At 39.0% G+C, this 22,935-nt stretch overlaps 1 protein-coding gene across 1 annotated transcript in view; it reads right to left on the bottom strand.

Moving 5' to 3' along the window:
- Positions 1-4,855: 4,855 nt before the first annotated feature.
- The window catches only part of GALNT5 (polypeptide N-acetylgalactosaminyltransferase 5), a 44,218-nt gene continuing 26,138 nt past the window's right edge, over positions 4,856-22,935 (bottom strand). The window contains exons 4-10 of the mRNA XM_058549005.1: positions 20,980-21,115; positions 20,279-20,398; positions 17,313-17,430; positions 15,703-16,026; positions 10,954-11,034; positions 7,984-8,145; positions 4,856-5,072 (exon numbers count right to left, since the gene is read on the bottom strand). Coding sequence (XP_058404988.1) covers positions 4,932-5,072; positions 7,984-8,145; positions 10,954-11,034; positions 15,703-16,026; positions 17,313-17,430; positions 20,279-20,398; positions 20,980-21,115 — 1,082 coding nt within the window. The 3' untranslated portion in view covers positions 4,856-4,931. The remainder of the gene's footprint in view (positions 5,073-7,983; positions 8,146-10,953; positions 11,035-15,702; positions 16,027-17,312; positions 17,431-20,278; positions 20,399-20,979; positions 21,116-22,935) is intronic.

Raw genomic sequence — 22,935 nt, 5'->3', positions numbered from 1 at the left:
CAGACAAAGCTATGCACTTAAAAGACTTAAAAATATCTAAAAACATATCTTAGTTTTCTTTATTTGTAAGTAGAAACTCTTGGTTTTACTTTCTCCCAATTCAAAGCATAGAATATAGAGACTGATATATTTATTTACTTTCTCCCAATGCAAAGCATAGAATATAGAGACTGATATATTTATATGTACATATATATGCATATATAAATATATATATATTTACAAAGATTGATGTGTTTTTGAACGGTCAAGTAAAGGCAATCTATTTATGCTATCAAAATTTTTAGTTTCAACATCTAATATAAAGGCTTTATTTACATAGATATTTATGATCAATATCCTTAAATAGCAAGTATTTTTAATCAATAATAAAATAGAAAGTCTCTGTTTTCAAAGAAATTATTTGTTACTTATTGATGACAACTGTCATTATTAGAAACTTGGCATATTAGAAGTTGCTCTGTTTGCCAGAAAATGAGAATTTTCATGTATGTTTTTGCAAAGCAAAACATAAACTTGCAAAGAGTCCCTAGTTGGAGTGGTAACTGTTAGCTGACCCATTAGGTTGAAAACAGAGGCATTAAACCTGCTTAGTGTAATAGTATTTTTTTTCTTTCTTTTAGACACAGGCACCACCAACACCTGAAATAGCATCCATTAAACCTCATCAGAAGTGTATAATACTTTACATGGCTTATTCAAACTTGTCCGTGGAATGGCTACCTTTGCGAAAAATAAATATTGTGTATATTAGCTTTGGTTAGTGTTCCTTTTCTCATTTAAAGGCATTTTGGCTTGTAACAATTGTTGAGAAACCTATGCAAAAGTTGTCACAAAAGCACTATGGTGACAATCTACACAATGAAGTGAAAATTACAAGTCTTGGTTTATGTTTTAAATTAAAGGACTCTTCAATTTTTCACTTCCCACCTTTGTTCAAATTAAGCAATCTGTCAGCTTTGATTAATGGTTGGGGGAAGATAGAGTTGCTAATATTATTCACAGAGACACAATCTCTATATGTCCACATCTCCCTTTCATACTTGTTTTAGGAAATGGAAAAGGATATGTCTTTCACAGAGTCGAGGAGATAGACCACTGCAAAGCATGTGGGCATAGCCACTCTTAAGCCTACACTTCAGTGTAACAGAGAGGGATGCGGCCTCTCTTTCCTGTCTACACAACACCCAAGAGAGAGACCAAAGAGGTTTGACTCCACGCCGAGGGATTTTAACTGAGCCCACCTGAATTGATTGTCTTACTTAAAGAAAAAAAAAACAATCATAGCAGCAGGGTGTAGTGAAAGCGACTCTCTCTCTTTCTTTTAAGTCAGATTGGAAACTGTGTTTTATCTCTTACTAGTGGAATGACCTTAGCCAATCCCTCTTAGCCATCCTCTTTGTCTGCACAATGAAGAAAATGAGACTCACCTCACTGAATTACGCACAAGAGTGAGATGGGGCACAAACAGTGCCTAGCACATAGTAGAAACTCAAAGATAATTAGTTCCCATCTCTTTTCTCCTTACTCCTTGTAATCTCCTTGTTTTTCTCCAAGATATTGGGGTCTTCATGTGAGGCATAATTTCTTTCCTATGTTTAAATGTAGAAGTTAAATTAAAGACGTTAGAACAAATAAAGACGGTACTATCTGATGAACCTCAACCTCATTCTCTTGCATGAGACCTCTTTGAAAATCATTATAAGCCATTCATGAAATCAAGGTTAACTGGGGAAATTGAATTCCTAGCCACTGTAACTGGTATCTTTGCCCTTCTACAATCCCTAAGGCAATATTAGAAGCAAGATGTTTTTTATTTTTTCCTTTGTTTTTTGTGAGTAGGACCAGCCCTGAGCTAACATCTGATGCCAATCCTCCTCTTTTTTTCTTGAGGAAGATTGGCCCTGAGCTAACATCCGTGGCCATCTTCCTCTACTTTATATGGGACGCCACCACAGCATGGCTTAACTAGCGGTGTGTTGATGCGCGCCCGGGATCCGAACCTGAGAACCCCAGGCCACCGCAGCGGAGCGCACGCACTTAACCGCCTGCGCCACCAGGCCGGCCCCAAGATGTTTTAATATCTAAGAGAATATTTCTAAATTAGTGTGGAGAAGCTAACCATACATTGTGATCATGGCACATGGTGATTTTTGATCCTGTGAATGACAGCTGATTGACTGTCAGCAAGCAGAATTGAGCGAATTTGATGCTGGTGATAAAACATGGTTGTACCAACAACAGCTGTGCCATCCTTCAGGAGAGTAGGGTGGAAGCTCTGGATGACTGTTGCAAATGAGAAAAGAATTGTGCAAGCTGAAAAGCTCAGAGGCACTCAGACGGTCTGGTAAGTTAGTTTTTGATCAAATAAGTCCCGTAAAATATCATCAAAACTACGCCCGTGTTAAAGGTAACAACATAGACATTTTTCTAAGAAAAGGCAATAACTCCAGCCAATCCAGGGTAAACTCTGAAGTCCCCAACAGCACAGCATGCTACTAAAGAATTCAGGGCTGATTAGAACCCTAATGTGTCCCACCCAAGGGTTTCTCATTAGAAGTACCAGAAGACATAGTAGTATTTTTACCTTATTATAATCTTCTGAAAACAAAATTTAGAGAGCAATGCTTAAAAAAATGTTGTTAGTAGATTACACAATTAGTCAATGCTCTTAAGGTTAGATCCATAAGATTCCTAACTAGTGGTTAGTTCCTTGTATCTTAGAGTAATTGAGCAAATACATGGTAAAAGCTGTTTTTAAAATTCTACCCAAGAACAAATATGTGATGTATGAAAACTATCCTTTGTTACATTGACAGTATAGATCAGATATAGCTTCATATAATGAGTATGTCAAAGTAAAGTCAGCAAGAGCGTACACTGAACAGATCATAGAAGTTTCTTTTGAGAAAAAATTCAAATTTCTTTAGCTATACCCAAAGGTAAATGTATCCAAGACACAATTAATCTTTTTCTGAATAGAGTTGATGTTTTTGGTGGAAACTGTTTTTGAATAAAAGAGAGTCATTAGACTGGGGGAAAACTTTTCAACATTTTTCAGTTACATGAAGAATTGCATGAGGCACCCAGCATATTCAGTTTGGTCAGCAATGCAATTAGTCCTTTGGCAACCGACTGTGTTTTATCCCCCATATGGCTCTGTTTTGAAAAGAATTGTCTCCTTTCCTAGTCATTCTCTTACCTTATCTGCAATGTAAATGATTCAAATAAAACATCTTAAATATGATGCAAATAAGCAAAACTATTTCCCTTTCCGATTCTTAGTTGTTGCTCTGCTTTTGTGTAATTAGTTGGGAGTTTAAATTTTAAATACGAAGTCAGAAATAAAGATGCCCAATTTTACCATCAGCTCAAGTGAACAAAGGTTTGCTTTTTTATATTAACAAGCATATAGCATGGTGACCCAACATGTTGGGTCTCCAGAGACGCAACACCAGCAAAAAGGTGTAGGTATTTCTTTCATAGGAATGCTGTGGAACAGATTTGTTTAGGTCAGTGGCCTGGGGCAATTGAATGAGTCTTGTCTCTGGAGATGCAAATTCTAATCCTGATTCTCTAACTAACTGGCCTGGGATTTTTACAGGTAATGTGTCTTCTGGGCATCAACTTTCTTGCCAAAATGAACGTAAAGGATATCAGGATTTCTAAGATCTTTTCTGGTGTGCCTAATTATTGGCATATCTAAGATTAGGAGCTCTATTTGGATCAAAGAAATATTGGACTTTCCCCCTGATTTATCAATGTTACCATTAGGTCCACATCTAGGGCTTTATTATATTTTCCCCCCATAGAAGTGTCAGATCCCCTTTCTTTTTTGGCCACGTCTAGGGCAATTTTTTCTTAACTCTCTTCCTGACAGTTGTTTCCCTCATTCTCTTCCCCTTTGATTAGGTTTCCTTCACTTTATTTCCACTTTGAAATCTTTTAGAGCCCATTTTTAGCATACTTCATCCCTGTGAATGCTGCTAAATCTAAAGAAGTATTTTATATAAAAGAACCTTAATATTTTTCAGCACTCTATTTCTGCTTTGTTTGTTTCAACTCTTCCTATTTGATCGTGCATTAGAATGTGTTCAACGATTAAATGTATTTTTGGTTGCTACAGTGTGTTGAGACACAGCCTCTTTTTCTTTGCCTTTTTTCTTTCTATTTTAATATCCACACAAGTCTTGGAAGTTACTAGTAGACCATTTTTTTTAAAGTGCAGTTTTAAAAGCACAAATGAACTGAAACAATGTCCATATCTAGAGTTGAATAAGCGTTTGACTTCCTCACTTAAAAATTTTTCCACTGACTCAGACTGGGAAAAAACATTACTCAGTAATCTAGATCAAAATCCTGCCATCAAGGAGTATTATTATATCAATATGATTTCAAACTGTGGGGTAAACATGCATGTGGGTTGGGAGGGATTTCACCAAGGTGATAACTTTGTGTTTCTGAGGTCTTCTAGCCATAGCAACTGAAGTAATTTTTTCTTCTTTTTTGATGAAGAAATAGCAAATAAAGGACGAGGTTCTCATCAATTTTACCTACCTATGGGTCAAAAGAGTTAGTTAGTAACAAATACAGTCATCCTTAGTGTCAATGTGCTTCCCCAAGTACTTCTGAATTCATTTCTGGTTACCTTTATAGTGCATGGGGAAATTTACAAGCTGAGTTCTGGCATAGAGCAGGAAGCAGGCAATGTGAAAGGCCATCTAGTGTGAAGAAGGACTCCAATCCAATGTTGGACTATTTCCCTGAGTTAACTTTTGCTGTCTCAAATACTGTGATTTAAAAAAAAATCTTCCATTCAAATGTTATTAATTTTGAAAATTTTAAACAACCACGGAGAAATACAGTCACCAAGTTCACTGTCATTTTCACGGCGTCTAATGGGTTTACTAGATAAAGACACCGGCTGCTCTTCAGTCTTCATAATATGTTTCAAATTTCCACTTTTGATTTGGCTTCATTGGGTCACAAGCAGCAACTTTCAGGGTCTTCTGAGAAAAATTTCCTTCCAAGCATAACAACTGATGATAGTTTCCGAAAACAATGTGGTTCACCTGGAGAGAAAGGAGACCTGGGAATGAGCCGCACACTGAATCTGACAATTGAGATGTAAAGAAATGGAAACCAATAAAAAAAGATGGGGAATTACATTTTTGATTCCTTAGGAATTCTCCTGAACTAAATTAATAACATAAACACAGGCTTTGGACAGTATTTTGTTTCGATCTCAAACGAAGTTCTCATACTTCTCCAAGCTACCAGACTTTTAATTCCTCAGGAAGCAAAAGATGAATTTTCTGATGATGTGGCTGATAACTATATTATTTAAAGGAAATAATTCCAATTGGCATTTACTATATTTGATGCATGGCTCCCTCACTGATGGTGGTAAAGAAAAAACACACTATCACAAAAAGCAAGTTTGTTAATTTCTTAAGAACATGCTTTAGAATGCAAATTTGGAATACAAAGTGCTGGAAATGATGTATTTTATGAGCTCCCTACCATAATCTCTGGTAGTATATAATGCCTGATGTCCAGAAAATCCAGATGTAATTAGAAAAAAGTCAAAGGTATTTCACAGGGTGCTCTTATTGCTGGATATTTATTGAATACCCTAGAAATGGTCGATAAACTACTTAGAACTTGCTCATGGCTTTATAATTTTTTTCATCCATCAATCCTCTCAATTATCCATGACGGTGACAAAGATAATCTTAATTACATATATGTTGTTTTGAAATACTTTAAAAAATTTATCAAATGGGGTGACTTCATAATACTTTATTTTAAAGATGCTTCTACAAAAACATCGTCACCCTTGTAGGACTTTGGATATGTGATGATTGAGTATGCTCAAGGTTTTGTAAAGGAGCTGACCTTGAGAAAAATCATTCTGGATTATCTATAATGTTCGTTGGTGGATTGTAAAGAGATAACTAAATAACTTGTCCCCAACCTAAAGACATTTGATGTGGGAACCGGTGGTGGAGGGGCATTTCATGTCCCAATCCTAGATGCCTATGAGACTATTTCCTTTTAGGTGGCCACAATCCAGAGCATTTGGGGAGGGCTGACCTAAAGAACACCTTTTAAATGCAGATTTAGAAATTTACAATTTTAATAACTCATTGGTATCCAGGGTCAAACTCACTATTACCCTTCCTCCTTCCATGAAGCTCTCAATTTCTAATGCTTTCTAAAAAGAGAGATATGCTTCTGTTATTCATAGTCTTATTCTCCATTTCTCTTGTTTTTTAAGACTTACATTTATTGGGGCACTTAAGAGGTTTAGTATGAAAATTATCAAAGTACTGAAAAAAGAAAAAAGACAACTGTTAAGATATTCATCTCCTTGATATCTGGCAGCATGAAAAGGGGCACAGGAGGCAGAAGGCAGCTATGTAACATGTTACAAAGTCACAGGCACAAACAAGGTAGGGAAACAGCTTTCTAACTTTTGTCATCTTAATTAAATTACTTTCTTTACAAATTGGCTTACCATTTAGGAGGACCAAAATTGGACCTATATGAAAATCAGCTAATGAAGGCTTAAGTTTTGGGGCCAATCTAGTTTGTAAATAAGCCCTATGTGATTTAAAGACTGCCTACTACTAAATATTTTCTCACCAGCCTGAAATGTTTTCTGGTAACAGATTCACTTCAGGAGATGAGGAATGTGTTCTGAGTCTCAATCTTTCCCTCTCTCTCTCTCTCCCCTTTAACACAGGGTTAAGAAAGCAGAAGGTAAGATGTAATTTACTCAATAGATGTTTATGGATTTCCCAACACTATGCAACATAAAATTAGCAGCTTATACACTACTAATTCCTAATTTTTCTAAATAACTCAATAACCGTTATCACTAAAGAGAAGAAAAGCTGTCCAGAGGGAATTGAAATATAACAGAGAAGATCTATAGGGAGGAAGATGGGAGAATGTGTTCCTCAGGTCCTGATTTTGATTCTGAGGGGGAAGAAAAATGTCATGAAGAGAATAGTCACTGGCTGTGACATCAAAAAGATTGGAAGCCCTTCAAGGAAAAAAGTATGCTTATTTTGGGGCCAGTCCTGAGCAAAACGATGGTCTCCACATACTCGTTGCATTCAGTGGATTTGGTGGCCACGTGCTAGTGAGATCGTGGAAAATTTGAGAAGACAGGCCTGAAATTATTCCTGCCACCCCAAGATCTTACACCAGTATTTATGACTTTGTATCCTGTTAAAATATAATTGGAAAAAACGGAGAGGGCTTTGAGGGTGAGTAGGATAGAGCAGGGGTGTTCTGGTAAATATTAACAACTGGACCTCTGGAAAAACATCCCCTGATTTGTAGCATGGGAGTGAATATTCCCATCATGGTTGATTTCAAGCTACCAATGTGACATCACTGAATGGGAAGTTGTCAAGAGCTGTACACAATCAGCTCCTGCAAGCTGGTTGGAGCTGGCTCCAGCACCCTCTGAGAGCCCAGGGCTCTGGGAACCAGACGGCATGAGAAAGTCTCCCTGTACGGAAAGGAGGAAGAATGCAGAACCAGATTCACACTAAAGTGCGGGGCTTGTAGGAAGCACACTGCTTCTTGCTTTCCCCATATACTCTCCCTATCAGCTTTTCTGGTAACCAATGAGAGCCAATTTTGGCCTATAAGCCATACTTTTGGGATTATTAATTGACTGAAACAAATGACTTTTAGAAACAAAGATGATGACTGCAATATAACCCAAAGAACCTGGTGACTTCTGTTTAAAATAACTGATTTGAAATAAATTTTGTAAAAGAATAAAAAGGACTTGACAATCTACAAAAATATCTGTTTATCTCTCCCTATGAAGTTTTACACTGCCTCTATTGTCACAAACACACTTAAAGCTTCTGATTGAGGAAGCTGACAATGAGGGTTTTATGTCCTATTTAATCGAAAGTTGGATCTGTGGTAAAAAAGAGGCACAAATATTTTGCTTACCAGTTCTGGATGAAAGACTGATGTTGATTTATGCATCCATTTTAGCCCTTTGTTTCTGTTATCACAAGGGTGCAGCCTCAGGGCTCCGTTATCAGGGACCGGAGCTAAGCACCACTCTGCGTGTTGAATAAGTCTTAACCAGGTGTAATTAAATTGTTGAAGCTGTGCGAGAAATGAATAAAGAGAAGGTCACTTCAGGCAGCAAACACAAGTAGGGGCCTGGTCAAACATTTTTGATTGCAATGGTTGAGAACATAGGCACTCCGGTCAGATGTCTTGTATTCAAATCCTGGTACTGCCACTTCCAATTCTGGTAATGTGGGCATATTATTTACCCTGTCTAGTCTCATTTTTAAGTTGGGTAGCAATAGTGTTTAACTCAGAAGGTTGGGGTAACGACTGTCAAGTTTTTAACACAAGGTAAGTTAAGCCCTCATTAAATGTTAGTTGCAATAATAAAAATTATTTAGTACAGTTAGTACTTATCTGCAAATGGATGTCATTTCAGGTGTTCTGAATCCCAGATAGCCCTGGTGTTGGAGGTATTGGAACATTCAAACCATTACATGATTAAGGCTCCAACTTTTAATGATTAAGCCATTGGGGCTACAGGAAGGTCCAAGTCACAGTCCTAAATTACTTTAGTGGAAATTATTATGCTTCTTTGTTTAAGACTATCTAGACAATTGGACTCCTAGAGGCTTTGTTCTATTGTAGGAAAGGTTAAAAAACTTTCTTTGCTGACAGCACAAGGAATCATCAAGTTGCTGCTGTGTTAGCCTCCTCCAGTTCATAGGAATTGCTCTTGGAGAAGTCCAGTTTTGGGGAGTCAACAATGTCTCAAATAAATACCATTTCAGGTAATGGAGCCATGTTTTCAATTTTTGTAAATATTTTCTCGGTTGTTTACAACTTAGTACTATCTGCTTGGTCAATTTACTCTATGGCTTTGGATCTGTGGGAAATTTGTTGTTTTGCACCAATGTAAATATATTAGAAAAAAATAAACTATGGGTAAAATCTATCTAAATGATTTTATCTAATGAATCATTTGTAATGTAATTGAAATTTAACTTAGATTATCAAGTATGTCACTGAGTTAGACCTCCCCACACAAATGGTAGTCCCTGGACCAACATCAGCCTCACCTGAGAGCTAGTTGGAAATGCTGAATCTCAGCCCCATAATGGACCTATTGAACGAGAACCTGCATGGTAACAAACTCCCCAGGTGCACATTAAAATTTGAGAAGCTTGGATGTATGTCATAATACAAGGAAGTTATGTTGCTAATAAGAGAAGCAAGATATTCCCTTGAAAAGAAACATCTCAACTGGTTGAAAAGTTAATAACTAAGGAGACTTTTTGGGTAAGGTGAAGGATAGGGCATGATGGTTCAATCCCAGTGTTTTATTCTTTTTGAGCTTTTTTGGATGAATGCTGTAGTCACTGGCTTGGTATTAAGCCTCATTAATTCTGCCCCAAACAAGTTAACTTCGTCTATGTTCCTTTGTTTTTTATTACTTACACAAACCACAAGAAGCAGAAGCTAAAAATGAGTAATAAAACAAAAAGGAAGATGAGCATTTGTGGAAGGCAGGGGCTGCATGATTCATACCTTTGCCTCCCAGCATCTCCTAGAGAAGCAATGGTTATCAAGACCAGAACTCGGGTTTTCCAATAAAGTACTGGTTAATCAAGCACAGAAAGTCACTAAAATGATGAGTCTTGAAGGACTGCATTCTTTAATATTTTACTTTCACATTTGGACTAATTGTGGTTTTGTTTTACAATGTATACTTTATTTCCTCTCTGAATTGTCAATAAGTGAAAGTTATTTCTTTCAATTGGTTCTTGACACTTTTTTCTTCCCTTGGTCTCCTCTCTTTCCTAATTAAGAAAGAATTCCATTAGCCTCAAGTTTATAATCCACAGCTGAATTATAGCAACAGCGATGACAAAAATGCCTTTTCTTCTAGTAGCAGCTTTGAATTAAGTTCTTAGAGATGGGATGTGCTTGAAAATATAAGCAGTATCTCTAAGTCAAAGCAAAGAAGTAAGTCTTGGCAAGCGTAGTTTGTCATCTCAAAATAATTTTTCTACCAAAGAGTGATTTGCAATTTTACAGGGCTGAGTTCTACAGGTGAATTGATGTTCTTGTGAGCCCTATTTGGCACCCAAACTGTAACTGTCCCCACAGAATCAGAACAGGTGGGGAACATATATTGGAGAGGGAGGTGCCATCACCCAGACCTCAGCTCCAGCACTGAAGAATCCGTGCTCTGTTTTCCCTAGCCCTCCTCCCTCCCCCGATCACTGTGCTCTGAGTTTGTTGGAGTTTTGCTGTAGAGTTTCCACCGTGGATCACAGATTATGTGATTGCATTACTCCCTTAAGATGTAGGAGAATGGAGGGGGGGGTGGGCAATGGAACCAGAAATAAACTTGCTCCCTTCGATTAATTATTTAAAAACATGCTCTGTCTTGATTTTCTTTATTATTTTACCTTTGTATGTAATGTGTTACTTTCCATATTTTTGTCTTTATTACGATAGCAGTGAACATTTGGGAGCACTCAGTGTCAGGTATTGTTCTACGTGCTTTGTACGTATTATCTAATTCGATCCTCACACCAGCTTTAGGGTGGGCACTATTATTACTGCTGTTTACCTAAGGGTTAAGGAATTTGCAAAGTTAACACACTTTTACAAGTGCTGGAGCCAGAACTGGGCCCCTGGTGGGTTGAGTATCCACACCTTTACTCCTTCAGTTGCTATCTTTACATTTAGTGGTGGACCCTTTTATCACCAACCTTATGATTACATAGAAATTTAGAAGTTAATTATTGTTTCTATTGGCAAAAATGAATTCTCAAGTGAGTGATGAATATGTCGTACCCTGCACCTATCAACTACTCTGGTACCAACTATCAACTGCACCTCCTCTGAGAGAGAAAACCCAGCTCATCATACCTTGCTGCTCCCATCACAGTCTTCCAGAATGGCGGTGGTGTTATCAATGGAAATGCATTTACCCAAGGCCACATTAATAAGCTAGGAAGCAAAATATAAAATATACATTCAGAAAAAATCTTTTAAAGTAGAACAAGACATTCAGAAAACAGAATATAAAACTGTAATAATGTTAAGATATGGTTAAGTTAATAGCTTAGCATCACTTAGCACTACACGATTTTATTAGTTGCTATCTGTAACAGAGACATAATGTAATCTTGCTAAGTACAGCTTCAGTCTGCCCATTTAGGCCTGGGATTCAGTCACAGAGCCAACAAACAGAAGCTTTTAATTAACCCTTGCCTGGAATGCTGAATAGAGAATGAGCAAAAGGTGGCATTAAAAGTAGTTATTTTCTTGTTTCAGGTTTGTCTGATGCATGTATTAAAAGTCAATGCACATACTTGCAGTTTAATCAAACCAACAGTTACGGGCTCTGTTCCCTGGCTGACCCCTCCAAGCTATTTGACTGCTTAGGCACTGAATCATAGATAAATTGAGTCCTTCAAGAACAGCAGATTCCAGCTGATTCCCTGTCAGAATCTTCTTAATGACTCAGGCAAGCTACAATTCATTACAGGAAAGTCACGAAAGCTAATACAGAGCCAAGCTTAAAGGCACTTTCTGGCAGGCCCCCAGGTTTTTAATGGATTTACGGGGTCAAATATGGAGGCAGCTTTGTATAAGTCACCATTTAATGCAGAAAAATGTTGATTCTCTTGTCCCCTTTGACATCCTGAGCAGGGCTAACGAGATGGTGGGTTAATAGTGCACTCTAGACTTCTCAGATTTCTAGAAGAGCTGTGTAGAGCAAGTCTCAGGAAAGCCTCTTGTGCTCGGAGGTGGTGAGGTTTTTGTTGCCAGGGACACTATTTGTGGTCCTTCCTGTTCCATGGTGCCTAACACAGAGCTCTAACTCTGGGGTGCTGTATGATACAGGCCGTGTAGCTTCACAGAGCTGCTAGTGGGTTGGTCCTCAATTTTACATGTAGAACTTAGCTTGCAAGAAGGTAAGGGGCATATTCAGGGACCAGAAAATGCAGAAAAAACTAAAAGCAAGATGGAAAATTGCAAATATTGGTAAGCAAGGGACCGATATTGTGAGGGACAGGAGAAAAACCTGGGCATGGATAAACCAGAGTTGGAATTGAGGTCTTCCACATAAAGACGGAAAAGTAAAGAGTTAGACCCTCAGTGGAATGGTATAGTGGGAAAAACAATTTACCCACTGGTACAGGGAGGTAACAGGCAAGCTAGATTCTCCCATGTGAATCTGAAACCTTATATCCTTTGTTTGGGTTTGAAATGCAAATTTACACTACTTGCATTGGATAGGAACCTTGACAGACTCTCAAGGCACAGAAATAAACATAAAAATAGTCCCAGGTTGGTTACTTCTGGGGTGGCTGGCACACAAAAACATTCTAGAAGATCAGAATCTCTATCAGAAATTTTCAAAGAAAGCTGTATTCACAATTTAAAATGACAAATATGGGAGGAGACAATCCACCATCAGTAAAAGAAAGCAGTCAAAATGCACGGAAGGAATCAACCACCGTGAACTTCAGAGAAGAGATTTAATAGTAATGCACGAAGGTAGGATAATCCTGGAGTTTAAAGAAAGGAAATGGTGTCCTGATCGGTCTCAGGATCCTAACAGAGATAAACATAAGCTACTATATTTGTGGATTATACAGAAAATATTCTATCTTCAAATAGGTTTGGAAAACTCTGGCTTCCACACAGCTGAACAGGTTGTCCTACTCCAGAACTTCTCAGAACCTTCAGTATGTTAATATTTAGCTCGCTGCTCCAAGAGCAAATGTAGTGTGAATGTTTGCCAAACGTATTTGACCGTGGAAACCTATTTTGTCAGCACAACTACTAACATTGCCTAGAATAGTATTGGGAACCCCTAGTTTCTTTGTATTTATTTCCCACAATCCCTTCTTCCAAGCACTGAAAGACAGCAGAAGGAAAGAGAAAACTTTTCTGTCCCTTACCTTCCCCTCCCTCACTTCATCTGAAGATCTGTTTCCCTTCCCTCTTATCGGAAATTACTGGAAAAACTGCTTTTCTTCATAGAGAAATGGTCTATGAAGTGCTAAGGAATTATTCTTTATTTCATTATGGATGGTTTTTAAAATTGATTCTTCATTTTATTTTTAAAGAATTGTATCCATGCTTTTATTATAAGCCATTTCAATCTCTTTTTAAAAAAATCAGATAGTATATAAATTTTAAATTATCTGTTTTGAATTATTTTATTTTCCAATTTAGGAGGTGAGAGTTCTTCATAGTTATCATAGAATTGTTACACATTAGCCTATAGGCTATTTGCTAAGAGTTTAATCCAATATAAATACAATATAAATATACAATACCAATAGGTGAGGTTCTTTTATTCATTTTGAGTATATTTGGTTCAAGAAGAAATGACTTGTTCTCATTTAAAACAATTAAAACTTTCACTGGATTTAAATTTCTAAGTGTGTAGGTTGAAAGAAGGGAAACACGGATCAAGTAACCAAAAATCGTGGAGCTTATTTTCTTGGAGCTTTTCAAGATTGTCTATCCAAAATAATGATCTAGTTAATCTCACTTTGACTTGCTGGGAGAAAGGTCCCAACTTTTTTTTAATGGTAATAAAGCTCCCTACTGGCTGCTTCAGAGGGAAGCAAATGACATCTTTATTTAAATTTGTCTAAGGAAGGCAACAAATAGTGAGGAAATAGAAGGGAAGAATTTGTTAAAATCATTAAAAAAATATTTTCTGCATTTCGATATAGCTCAGGCATCAGCAGAAGGCTGTTTCATTAGGAGAGCGCTTCAAAAATTTCTTGGGAACGCTTAACACACGTTAGCCTCACAGAGGAGGCAAAAGGTAGTTTTCTAGTTCCCTCTGGTGGTTAAAATTCAGTAATGCTCATGCTGAGATTTTGTGTTGTAGGAGAAGAAAAATTACTAGGATGAAAATTTCTTTTTTTTTTCCTGCTTAGGAGATAGAATTTAAAAATGTAAATTTATTTTACAGACATACCATTTGAACAGTGTATAAACCCAGGGTATTCTTCCTAACGAGTTACGTCAGATAAAACTTCAGGGTGAACCACCTGAAGTAGCTGCTATTCTATTTTGATCTATAAAGATGCCAATTTCATAATACATTATGTTACATACAAACAGGTCACACATACTTATTTGTTAGTTGAATTTTATAAAAACAGAACAAATTTTCAGACTAGTTTCCTCTCTTTCACACTCTTCCAGGATCTCCCTATACTGTCAAGGAGAATGGCTTTACTATGTCCTTGTCATCAGGAGATTTGCTACGCAGAGAGTAGCTGGTTTGTAGAATCCATTTTCTAGAGAGAATTGAAAAACCTTGGCCTAAAAGAGCAAGCTTACTGATGGTCAAGTCTGAAAACCTCTTGCATGAAGAAAAATGAAACTGAAAGAAAATGAAACAACGTGGAATATTTATAAGTAAAAATTAAATGAGAAATAAAACAGTAAAAGAAATTTAAAAATATGCATGGTTGGGGAAGAGCTCTAGGTCAAAGCTTGACTAACCATCTCTAAACCCATTCTATAGTAAACGTCCTCACATCTTGCCATCTTCTTCAAATTAAGCCTCACTCCTAGAATGTGTTCAAGACGGCTTTCATCCACTTTCTCCTCTTCCTTGATTTTTCCTTAGATTTGTACTCTATTCAATCTATCTAGCTTGGCTTCTTCCCTTTTGGTACGTTACCTTGTGCCCTAGAATTTTTTCCGCCATTGTCTGACAATTTCTGTTATTTTCAACCTCTCTTTGAAATCTGTAAAACTCTAATTAACTTATGGCAGCCTGTTGCTTGACCCTACTCAATAACTTCCTATTACATTTAGAAGGAAGAAAGAGAGAGAGAAAGAAAGAAAGAAAGAGAGAAAAAAGGAAGGAAGGAAGGAAGGAAGGAAGGAAGGAAGAAGAAATGAGAAAGAGAGAAAGAGAAAGAGAGAAAGAAAGAGAGAAAGAAAGAGAGAAAGAGAGAGAGAGAGAATCCTTGCTCTGCCTTGAAAGACCTACATGATCTGACTCCTTCCTCCCCCTTCAGCTTCATCTGGTGCCATCCTTCTCTCCTTCACAACCTGACAGCAACATTTATCTGCTTTCCTGTTCTTGAATGCCTCGAATTGTCACCCATCTTAGAGTTTTTGCACAAGGGGCATCATCTGCCTGGGATTCTGTTCTTTAGAGCTTGGCTGACACTTCGCCTTTCATGCCTGGCTTCAACAACCCCTGAGCTGACTACTCTAACTTAGAAGGATTCATCACTTGCGGCCAGTTCCCTAAAGGAGAGCTATTATATTTTTTATTTACACTTTACTAGCTTATTTTTTTATTGTCTTTCTTCCCTACTCAACTTTAAGCTCCACAAAGAAGCGATCAAGTCTACTTTATTCATCACCCTATAATCCATTCTGAAATACTGCCTGGTATGTTGATACTCAATAGGTGTTTGCTGAATTAATCAATGAACATGACCACTTGGAAGCCTTCCTCAAGTTTACCTATATTTAATCCTCAGCTATGATTTGTCTCATCTGCATTCATATTTGGTGTTTATTTAAAATGCAATCATGCACTGTCTCCCACACATTTTCAAAAGAGTTTTTGCATTTTGTTTTTATGGAGTCAGATTTTAAATTGCTGCTTGAACTTACCACACCACTCGCCCTCACAATGGGAGCCTTCAAGTCGGGAAAAACATTCTCCAAGTACCACTTGAAACTTTTGCATTTTAGTTTCTTTCGAAGCTCCCGTTGTTGGGTAAGGTTTCCGACATCTAAGCCTTGGTCTATGAGGTGGTCCCCATGGCCATAGAATAGCTCCTTGTACTCATCAAGCCAGACCTCAGCAACCCGCACCAAGTTCCGCTCCACTGTCTTCATCCGGTCTTTGGGGAAGGAGTAAGGATTGTCATTTCTGAATATGTGACCCACTCGGGAACAGGGAATGATTTCAATTTCACCACCACACATCCACACCTGGAATAGTTTGATGATAAGCATCAATTATCAAATGATTGTCCACAAATCTTGGGCAATTAACAATGACAAGAAACCACCTGGTGACTCCCCCATCCCACCCCCGTTTAAAGTAGTACTTTCAACTTCTAAAATCTTTTTCAATAGAAAATTAAACTCAACGAGTTTACTTAGTTTTGTATATTGCTGAGGATAATTTTAGGATTAGCAAGATACATACATTTTTTCCTTCCTTCTCCTACAGTGTAAATTTTTTTCCTAAAGAAATTCTCACAGAATCTCAATGAATAAAATATGTAACATGAGTTCCTGCTTTGGTTGAATTAAGGAAAGGAGTATATATTTCCCTTTTTCAACTTCCGCTTCTCACATCTTGGATTGATCCATATGACTTGTAGAACACAACTCAGAAACCATTTTTCTTGATCAGAAGCTCAAGGTGATACCCCTTTTCTATATACCACCCCACTCCATAGCAGAGCAGTTGCTTTTTTTTTTTTTTTTTTTTTTTTTTTTTTTGTGAGGAGATCAGCCCTGAGCTAACATCCGCCAATCCTCCTCTTTTTTTGCTGAGGAAGACGGCCCTGGGCTAACATCTGTGCCCATCCTCCTCCACTTTACACGGGACGCCGCCACAGCATGGCTTACCAAGCAGTGCGTCGGTGCGCGCCCGGGATCCGAACCAGCGAACCCCGGGCCGCCGCAACGGAGCGCGCGCACTCAACCGCTTGCGCCACCGGGCCGGCCCCAGAGCAGTTGCTTTTTGAATGCTCTCCACTATGGCTGCTGCTGCGACTCTCTTAGATGTTAATCAATGATTGTATAAATACTCAGAGATGTCTGAGATGTCCGAAGTTGTGCACAATGGTCTGTTGGTGGCCTGCTCTAGAGGTACTTCTTGTACTTCTGTCACTTGGACTCTCCAAGATGACCCATTACTGAATAATTTCATTACTTCCAATACATTAGAAAAATGTTCCAGGATAGTTACTTTGTATTAAGTATGAATCCCATAGCATTTACACTGAATGGCAGACAGTTAGTACCTCCATATTCAGATGCAGAAACAGTATTGTGAAATATTAGGGAACTCTAATAAATTTCATGAGAGCTATTGATTCTTCCAAATTCAATCTGGGATATGAAAACATTAATTCAGAAGCCCTAAAGTTTCTATGAAATTTCCTCCTAAAGGCAGTCACATATCTGATTGTATTAGTAAAATGAAACCATTTAAAAATGATAAACTTAATTGTAAACAGAATTTGAGAAACTCTTGGTAATACCTTGAATGAGAGCTCCATATTTTCTCCACCCCAAACATCAAGCCCGGGGTCATATGTTCCAAGTTCAAAAAAGTAGTTTTTATCAATAGAAAATAATCCACCTGCCATGACAGGGCACCTAGAAAAAGAAAAGTTTGTTTTTTAAACTCACATGTCACGGGAGCTCAACTTTTAGAGTGGGTCGCCTGCGCAGTTGTGATAGAGTTAGGAGGCATTTCAGAATAGCTGCTAAGTGTGGGGAGATCTTGGAATGGAGTTGTAAAGAGCACATAAGTGATGAGTTCCCTGGTTCATGGTGGCAAAGCTTGATCATGGTCAGCAAAGATAGGGCCTGGAACTAGGATTCTTTTTTTTTTTGTGAGGAAGATCAGCACTGAGCTAACATCCTTGCTAATCCTCCTCTTTTTGCTGAGGAAGACTGGCTCTGAGCTAACATCCATTGCCAATCCTCCTCCTTTTTTTTTTCCCCCCCAAAGCCCCCCAGTAGATAGTTGTATGTCATAGTTGCACATCCTTCTAGTTGCTGTATGTGGGACGTGGCCTCAGCATGGCTGGAGAAGCGGTGCGTGGGTGCGAGCCCGGGATCCGAACAGGGGCCGCCAGTAGTGGAGCGCGCGCACTTAACCGCCAAGCCACGGGGCGGCCCGTATTCTTATTTGTCCTTTACTCCCTGACACAAACTCTCCAGAGATTTTTTTGTGTGTGAGGAAGATTAGCCCTGAGCTAACATCTGTCACCAATCCTCCTCTTTTTGCTGAGGAAGACTGGCCCTGGGCTAATATCCATGCCCATCTTCCCCCACTTTATATGGGATGCTGCCACAGCACAGCTTGACAAGCGGTGCATCGGTGTGCACCTGGGATCTGAACCCTGGTCCAGTGCAGTGGAGCGTGCGCACTTAACTGCTATGTCACCCGGCCAGTGGCCAGAGATGTTATTTTTAATAGCACTTATTCAGTGCTAAGGAAGTATCAGGCACTGTTGTAAGTATATGTATATGTATTAACTAAGACTTCAAAAAATTCTGTGAGCGTGTACCATTAAGAAACTAACACAGGGGCCGGCTCGGTGGTGCAAGCAGTTAAGTGCACGCGCTCCGCTGCGGCGGACGGGGGTTCACAGGTTCGGATCCTGGGCGTGCACCGAGGCACCGCTTGTCAAGCCATGCTGTGGCGGCGTCCCATATAAAGTGGAGGAAGATGAGCACGGATGTTAGCCCAGGGCAAGTCTTCCTCAGCAAAAGGGGAGGAGGATTGGCAGATGTTAGCACAGGGCTGATCTCCGCACGAAGAAAAAAACAAAAAAAGAAACTAACACAGAAAAGGTAAGAAACTTTCCCAAGGTCACAGACTGGTATGATGTACACCTAGGGCTCAAATTTAGGTGGTCTGGCTTGACTCTATGATCTCTCACCCCACTACACTGCTTCAACTGTAGACAAGCTTTGCTGACAGCTTGTTAGGTGGCAAACAATTTATATATATTATCTAATTTAATTCTCAAAACAATCTACAAGGTAGCTACATCTACTAGTCTTAATGTAAAAATGAGGAAATTACTCAAACAGGTTAAGTCACTTTTAAAGCTCACACCACTAGTAAGTAGTAGAGTTGAGATTTAAACCCAAAGAGTCTGACTTTGGAACCTTCACTACTGTTATTGATCATGGAGGATAGAAATGACATTTGAAATCAGCAGTTAGACAAGGCAGTAATCACTCCCCATCGTGGTCACCAGTAAGCCAGCTGAAAGCAGTCGGTGTGGAGGGCCTGCCTTGTGTTCCGGGTATACAGCCATCTCAAGGGGAAAGTAATTCCTGCCTCACAGCCACCTCCCTCCCCCCACCACTTATGTGCATATTCTGTCTGTATCCCAAATGTCCCTTCCAGACTAGCCAGAATGCATTCTTTTCCTAAAATTATGTTGAATACAATCTGAACTTAACCGCTACATTGACCCTCAAAATGGCAGTCTGAAAAAGGCAAAGAAGTTCTTTAGGTGTGGGATCAGAGCAAGAGTGTTAATTCAAGCAGATCTGGGGTTGAATTTCCTTGTCTCTATAATGGGAATGCTACCACCTCTCTCCTAGGGTTATAGAAAGAGTTAAATGCTTAGTGCTTAATAAATGATAGTACTCCTCCTTCACTTGCTGGGAATAGCAATTCTGAAAGTATCACAGTTGGTAAGGGAAGAGGTGTGCTTATGGAGGGGTAAGTTCAGGGAAGGCATGCTACAACGCACAGTCTGGACTCGGCTTTTTCTCGGAAACTTGCTGGCTTCCATCTACTCAAGTTCTCCCTCCAACAGGGGAAGCTCAGGATGCCCGCTGCTCTGCCTGAGGCTGGCTGTGCTCTGGTCTGGCAGGTCTAGACTCTGGGAGAATGTGAGAAAGCTCCCACTCTGGCTTCAGGTCTAAGCTGTGTTCTTCAATCCAGCTTCTCCAGCAATAAAGCCCTAATTTTAACTCATATCCCGCTTCTGTGTCTATTTCTCCATTTATTCGCAGAATTTAGTATCCCTCCCATGGAAGGGGTAGGATTAAATTCAAAAAGAAAATCCTAACAGCAGCTATTATTACAATGATATTTCTATTACTATTATTTACTCTTGTAATTTTTACTCATATTGACTTTCATATTTTGTGTTTATATAGCATTTATGCAGCACATTCAACTAGCTTGCGTTTCTTAGGTTTCTTAGGTTGTAAATCCCAGAGACTAGCAATAGTGTTAGTGAATTTCTCTGGGTTCAGGGCTGAAGAGGGTGTAATTGGCCATTTGAAAAAATGAGTTTTGGTTGTGGAAACTAATTTATCAGGAAAACTTTGCTTTTGGTCATCTATTGGCTAGAACTGTAATTCTTGATGTTCTATAGAATGACAGAATATACTTGTTTGTGGAATTGCTTCCTACACCTTTAGAAAAAGATATACGACTGCTTCCTCATCTTAAATTTCACAAACTTACCTTATTACGTCAGTGTCTTTAATTCTGTTTTTTGCAACAACGTCGGGAGGAATTGTTCTCCAACCAAAGTTCATGGGCCACACAAAGATGCCTCTTTGAAAGTTGTCCACTGTCATGTAACTAATCCGGAAAAAAACCAAAAGTGCTGCCTGAGATCGTATGCATATACTTAATCCACCCGATGTCATGTCTGGTTTAAATGAATGAAACAAGTGCTTATGCAGGTGATTTCAGATCATCACAAACTTTTCAATAACGTTTCAAGAAAATTTATAAGTACAATTTGCATCAATGACTAAATGGCTGGATTGCTTGTTTTTAACTTATATTTTTCTTTTAATAATGTTCTGGTCGTTTTTGAGGGAAAGAGCAATTTAGGAGTGTATATATATTTCCAAAAAAAAGAACTAATATTAAGGAAAATAAATATTTTTGGGTGAACAGAAAGAGGAAAGAATTGGACAATGAGTATTAGGATTTATTGGTATTAAGTGTTAAGAATTTGTGATGATCAAATAAACTATTGTATTGACCTGCTCTGATCTTAAGATATCTATCATGTATTTCCATTTATTTAAATGGATAAACTATGTGATTCTTAGATTTGCAAAAATGTACATATTAGGAGTACGACTAGTACTTTCTGCTGCTGTTGGTTAAAGACTCACATAGAAGTATCTTGTGGAGTATGACAATATTACCTCATATCTTTATCATTGATGACTTCAATTACTGGACAGGCTACTTTCTTTCTACTTAAATAAACTCTTTCCAGAAGGGGTTCCAACCAACCAACATTACATTCCACGTGAGAATCCAAAAACGTCAACACATCACCTAAGAGCCAGAAAAAAAAAGTCGTTAGAAATGCAATATACTGAGGGTGTGTACTTCATGTTCAAAGGTCTTGGGGATTGCTCCAGAAACGTCGTTGTAAAGGCAGTAGTATTTTCTTCTCACTGAATTTCTGGTCACTACAATTTCATTCTACAATGAAATGAAAGAAATTTTGTTTCTAACAGTTCTGTGGGGCAAGCACCATTTATGTTTGGCAAAAATTGATAGGCCACTTAGAACGGGTAGCCAAGACTCTGAAGGGAATACTTAGTATTAAAGGTGGCTGCTTATGTCCCTTCTAAGGAGGGTGGGTCCCATTAACTCTGAGGGTGGAGGGCAGGGACTTTGTTTTGCAGAAGACCAGGAGGAGTTTGAGACTCCAAGTTTGGCCTCAGGACTGATGAAGAAGAAAAATCGCTCCACATAATAGGGGTGAAAAAAAATTAAAGTGCAAGACGAGGAGGGAAGAGTTGGCGTTAAAAGGGTTACAGGGGAGGGGCGGGGAATGGGGAGTTGTTTAATAGGTATGGAGTTTTAGTTTTGCAAGATAAAAGGTGTTCTGAAGATTGGTTGCGCAACAGTGTGAATATACTTTACAGTGCTGAACTGTACACATAAGAAATGGTTAAGATGGTAAATTTTATGTTATATGTATTTTACCACAATTAAAAAAAAAAGTGTTACAAGAGGAAAAAAAAGAAACTTTGAGGCCAGAAATATTCATTAAGAATTCTTTCTTTTTCCTATTAGTTGTGTGAGGTAACACTCTCTCCCCAATGAAAATCTCAGTAACATCTACACTGTTCCAAACGATTTTATACAAGTGGATTGTGTGTGTGTGTGAGAGAAATTAATAATAACCTGAGGAATCTCAGCCCAGGCCAAAATCCTATGTGTGATCTTCCAGGCCCGACCATAGACAATTACAAAGCCTTTACCTGGCAGGCCTCATGGGGGAAACCTGCCCTGCCCATACCACACTTGGTTCGCAGCCAATGCATTGCAGATTCTGAAGAGAGTTGCAGTCAAGGACTCAGGCCCACTGTCCCCTTCGGCTGGACATGCTCTTACACTTAGCTGCATTCCTAGCCCACGTTCCTCCATTTGGAGGCCTCTCTCAGGCCAAGACCTCTGCCTCCCCTTCTGGAGGTGGGTGGATCACCAGGACATTTTTCTCCACTCCAACTCAGTATTCAGCACTTCTAGCTCTTCCCCCTTTCCCTCACACTGGCCTTCAGGGCCATAAAACAGGAGCAGCCTTTTGTTCTGGACTCCTTGGTCAGTGAGATGATCCTCACCTAGGCTCTGGTCCATCATTTCTCGATGGAAACATGGAACACTGGGGGAGACAGAACTTTCTTCTATTTCACTTCTTGCTTATGCTATTGCAGGAGTGCTTAAGGACTTGGCTGTTACTTTCATTTTGGCTCATCGTTTTTTTTTTTTTTTTTTTTTTTTTTTGTGAGGAGATCAGCCCTGAGCTAACATCCGCCAATCCTCCTCTTTTTTTGCTGAGGAAGACTGGCCCTGGGCTAACATCTGTGCCCATCTTCCTCCACTTTATATGGGACGCCGCCACAGCATGGCCCACCAAGCAGTGCGTCGGTGCGCGCCCGGGATCCGAACCAGCGAACCCCGGGCCGCCGCAGCGGAGCGCGCGCACCTAACCGCTTGCGCCACCGGGCCGGCCCCTTGGCTCATTGTTTTAATTGAGCACCTTGACACCTGGTTGTTCTTCTCAGCTCCTGACAAACCTATAACAACATCAGTTCTCTTCTATTAAGGGCTTACTCTATGCCAGGCACTGTTCTAAGCATTCC

Source organism: Diceros bicornis, chromosome 10 (genome assembly GCF_020826845.1).
Source record: "Diceros bicornis minor isolate mBicDic1 chromosome 10, mDicBic1.mat.cur, whole genome shotgun sequence".
NCBI classification, from domain to species: domain Eukaryota; kingdom Metazoa; phylum Chordata; class Mammalia; order Perissodactyla; family Rhinocerotidae; genus Diceros; species Diceros bicornis.
The sequence above is the reverse complement of the archived record's forward strand: the minus strand, read 5'-3'. Positions and strand labels throughout refer to the sequence as shown.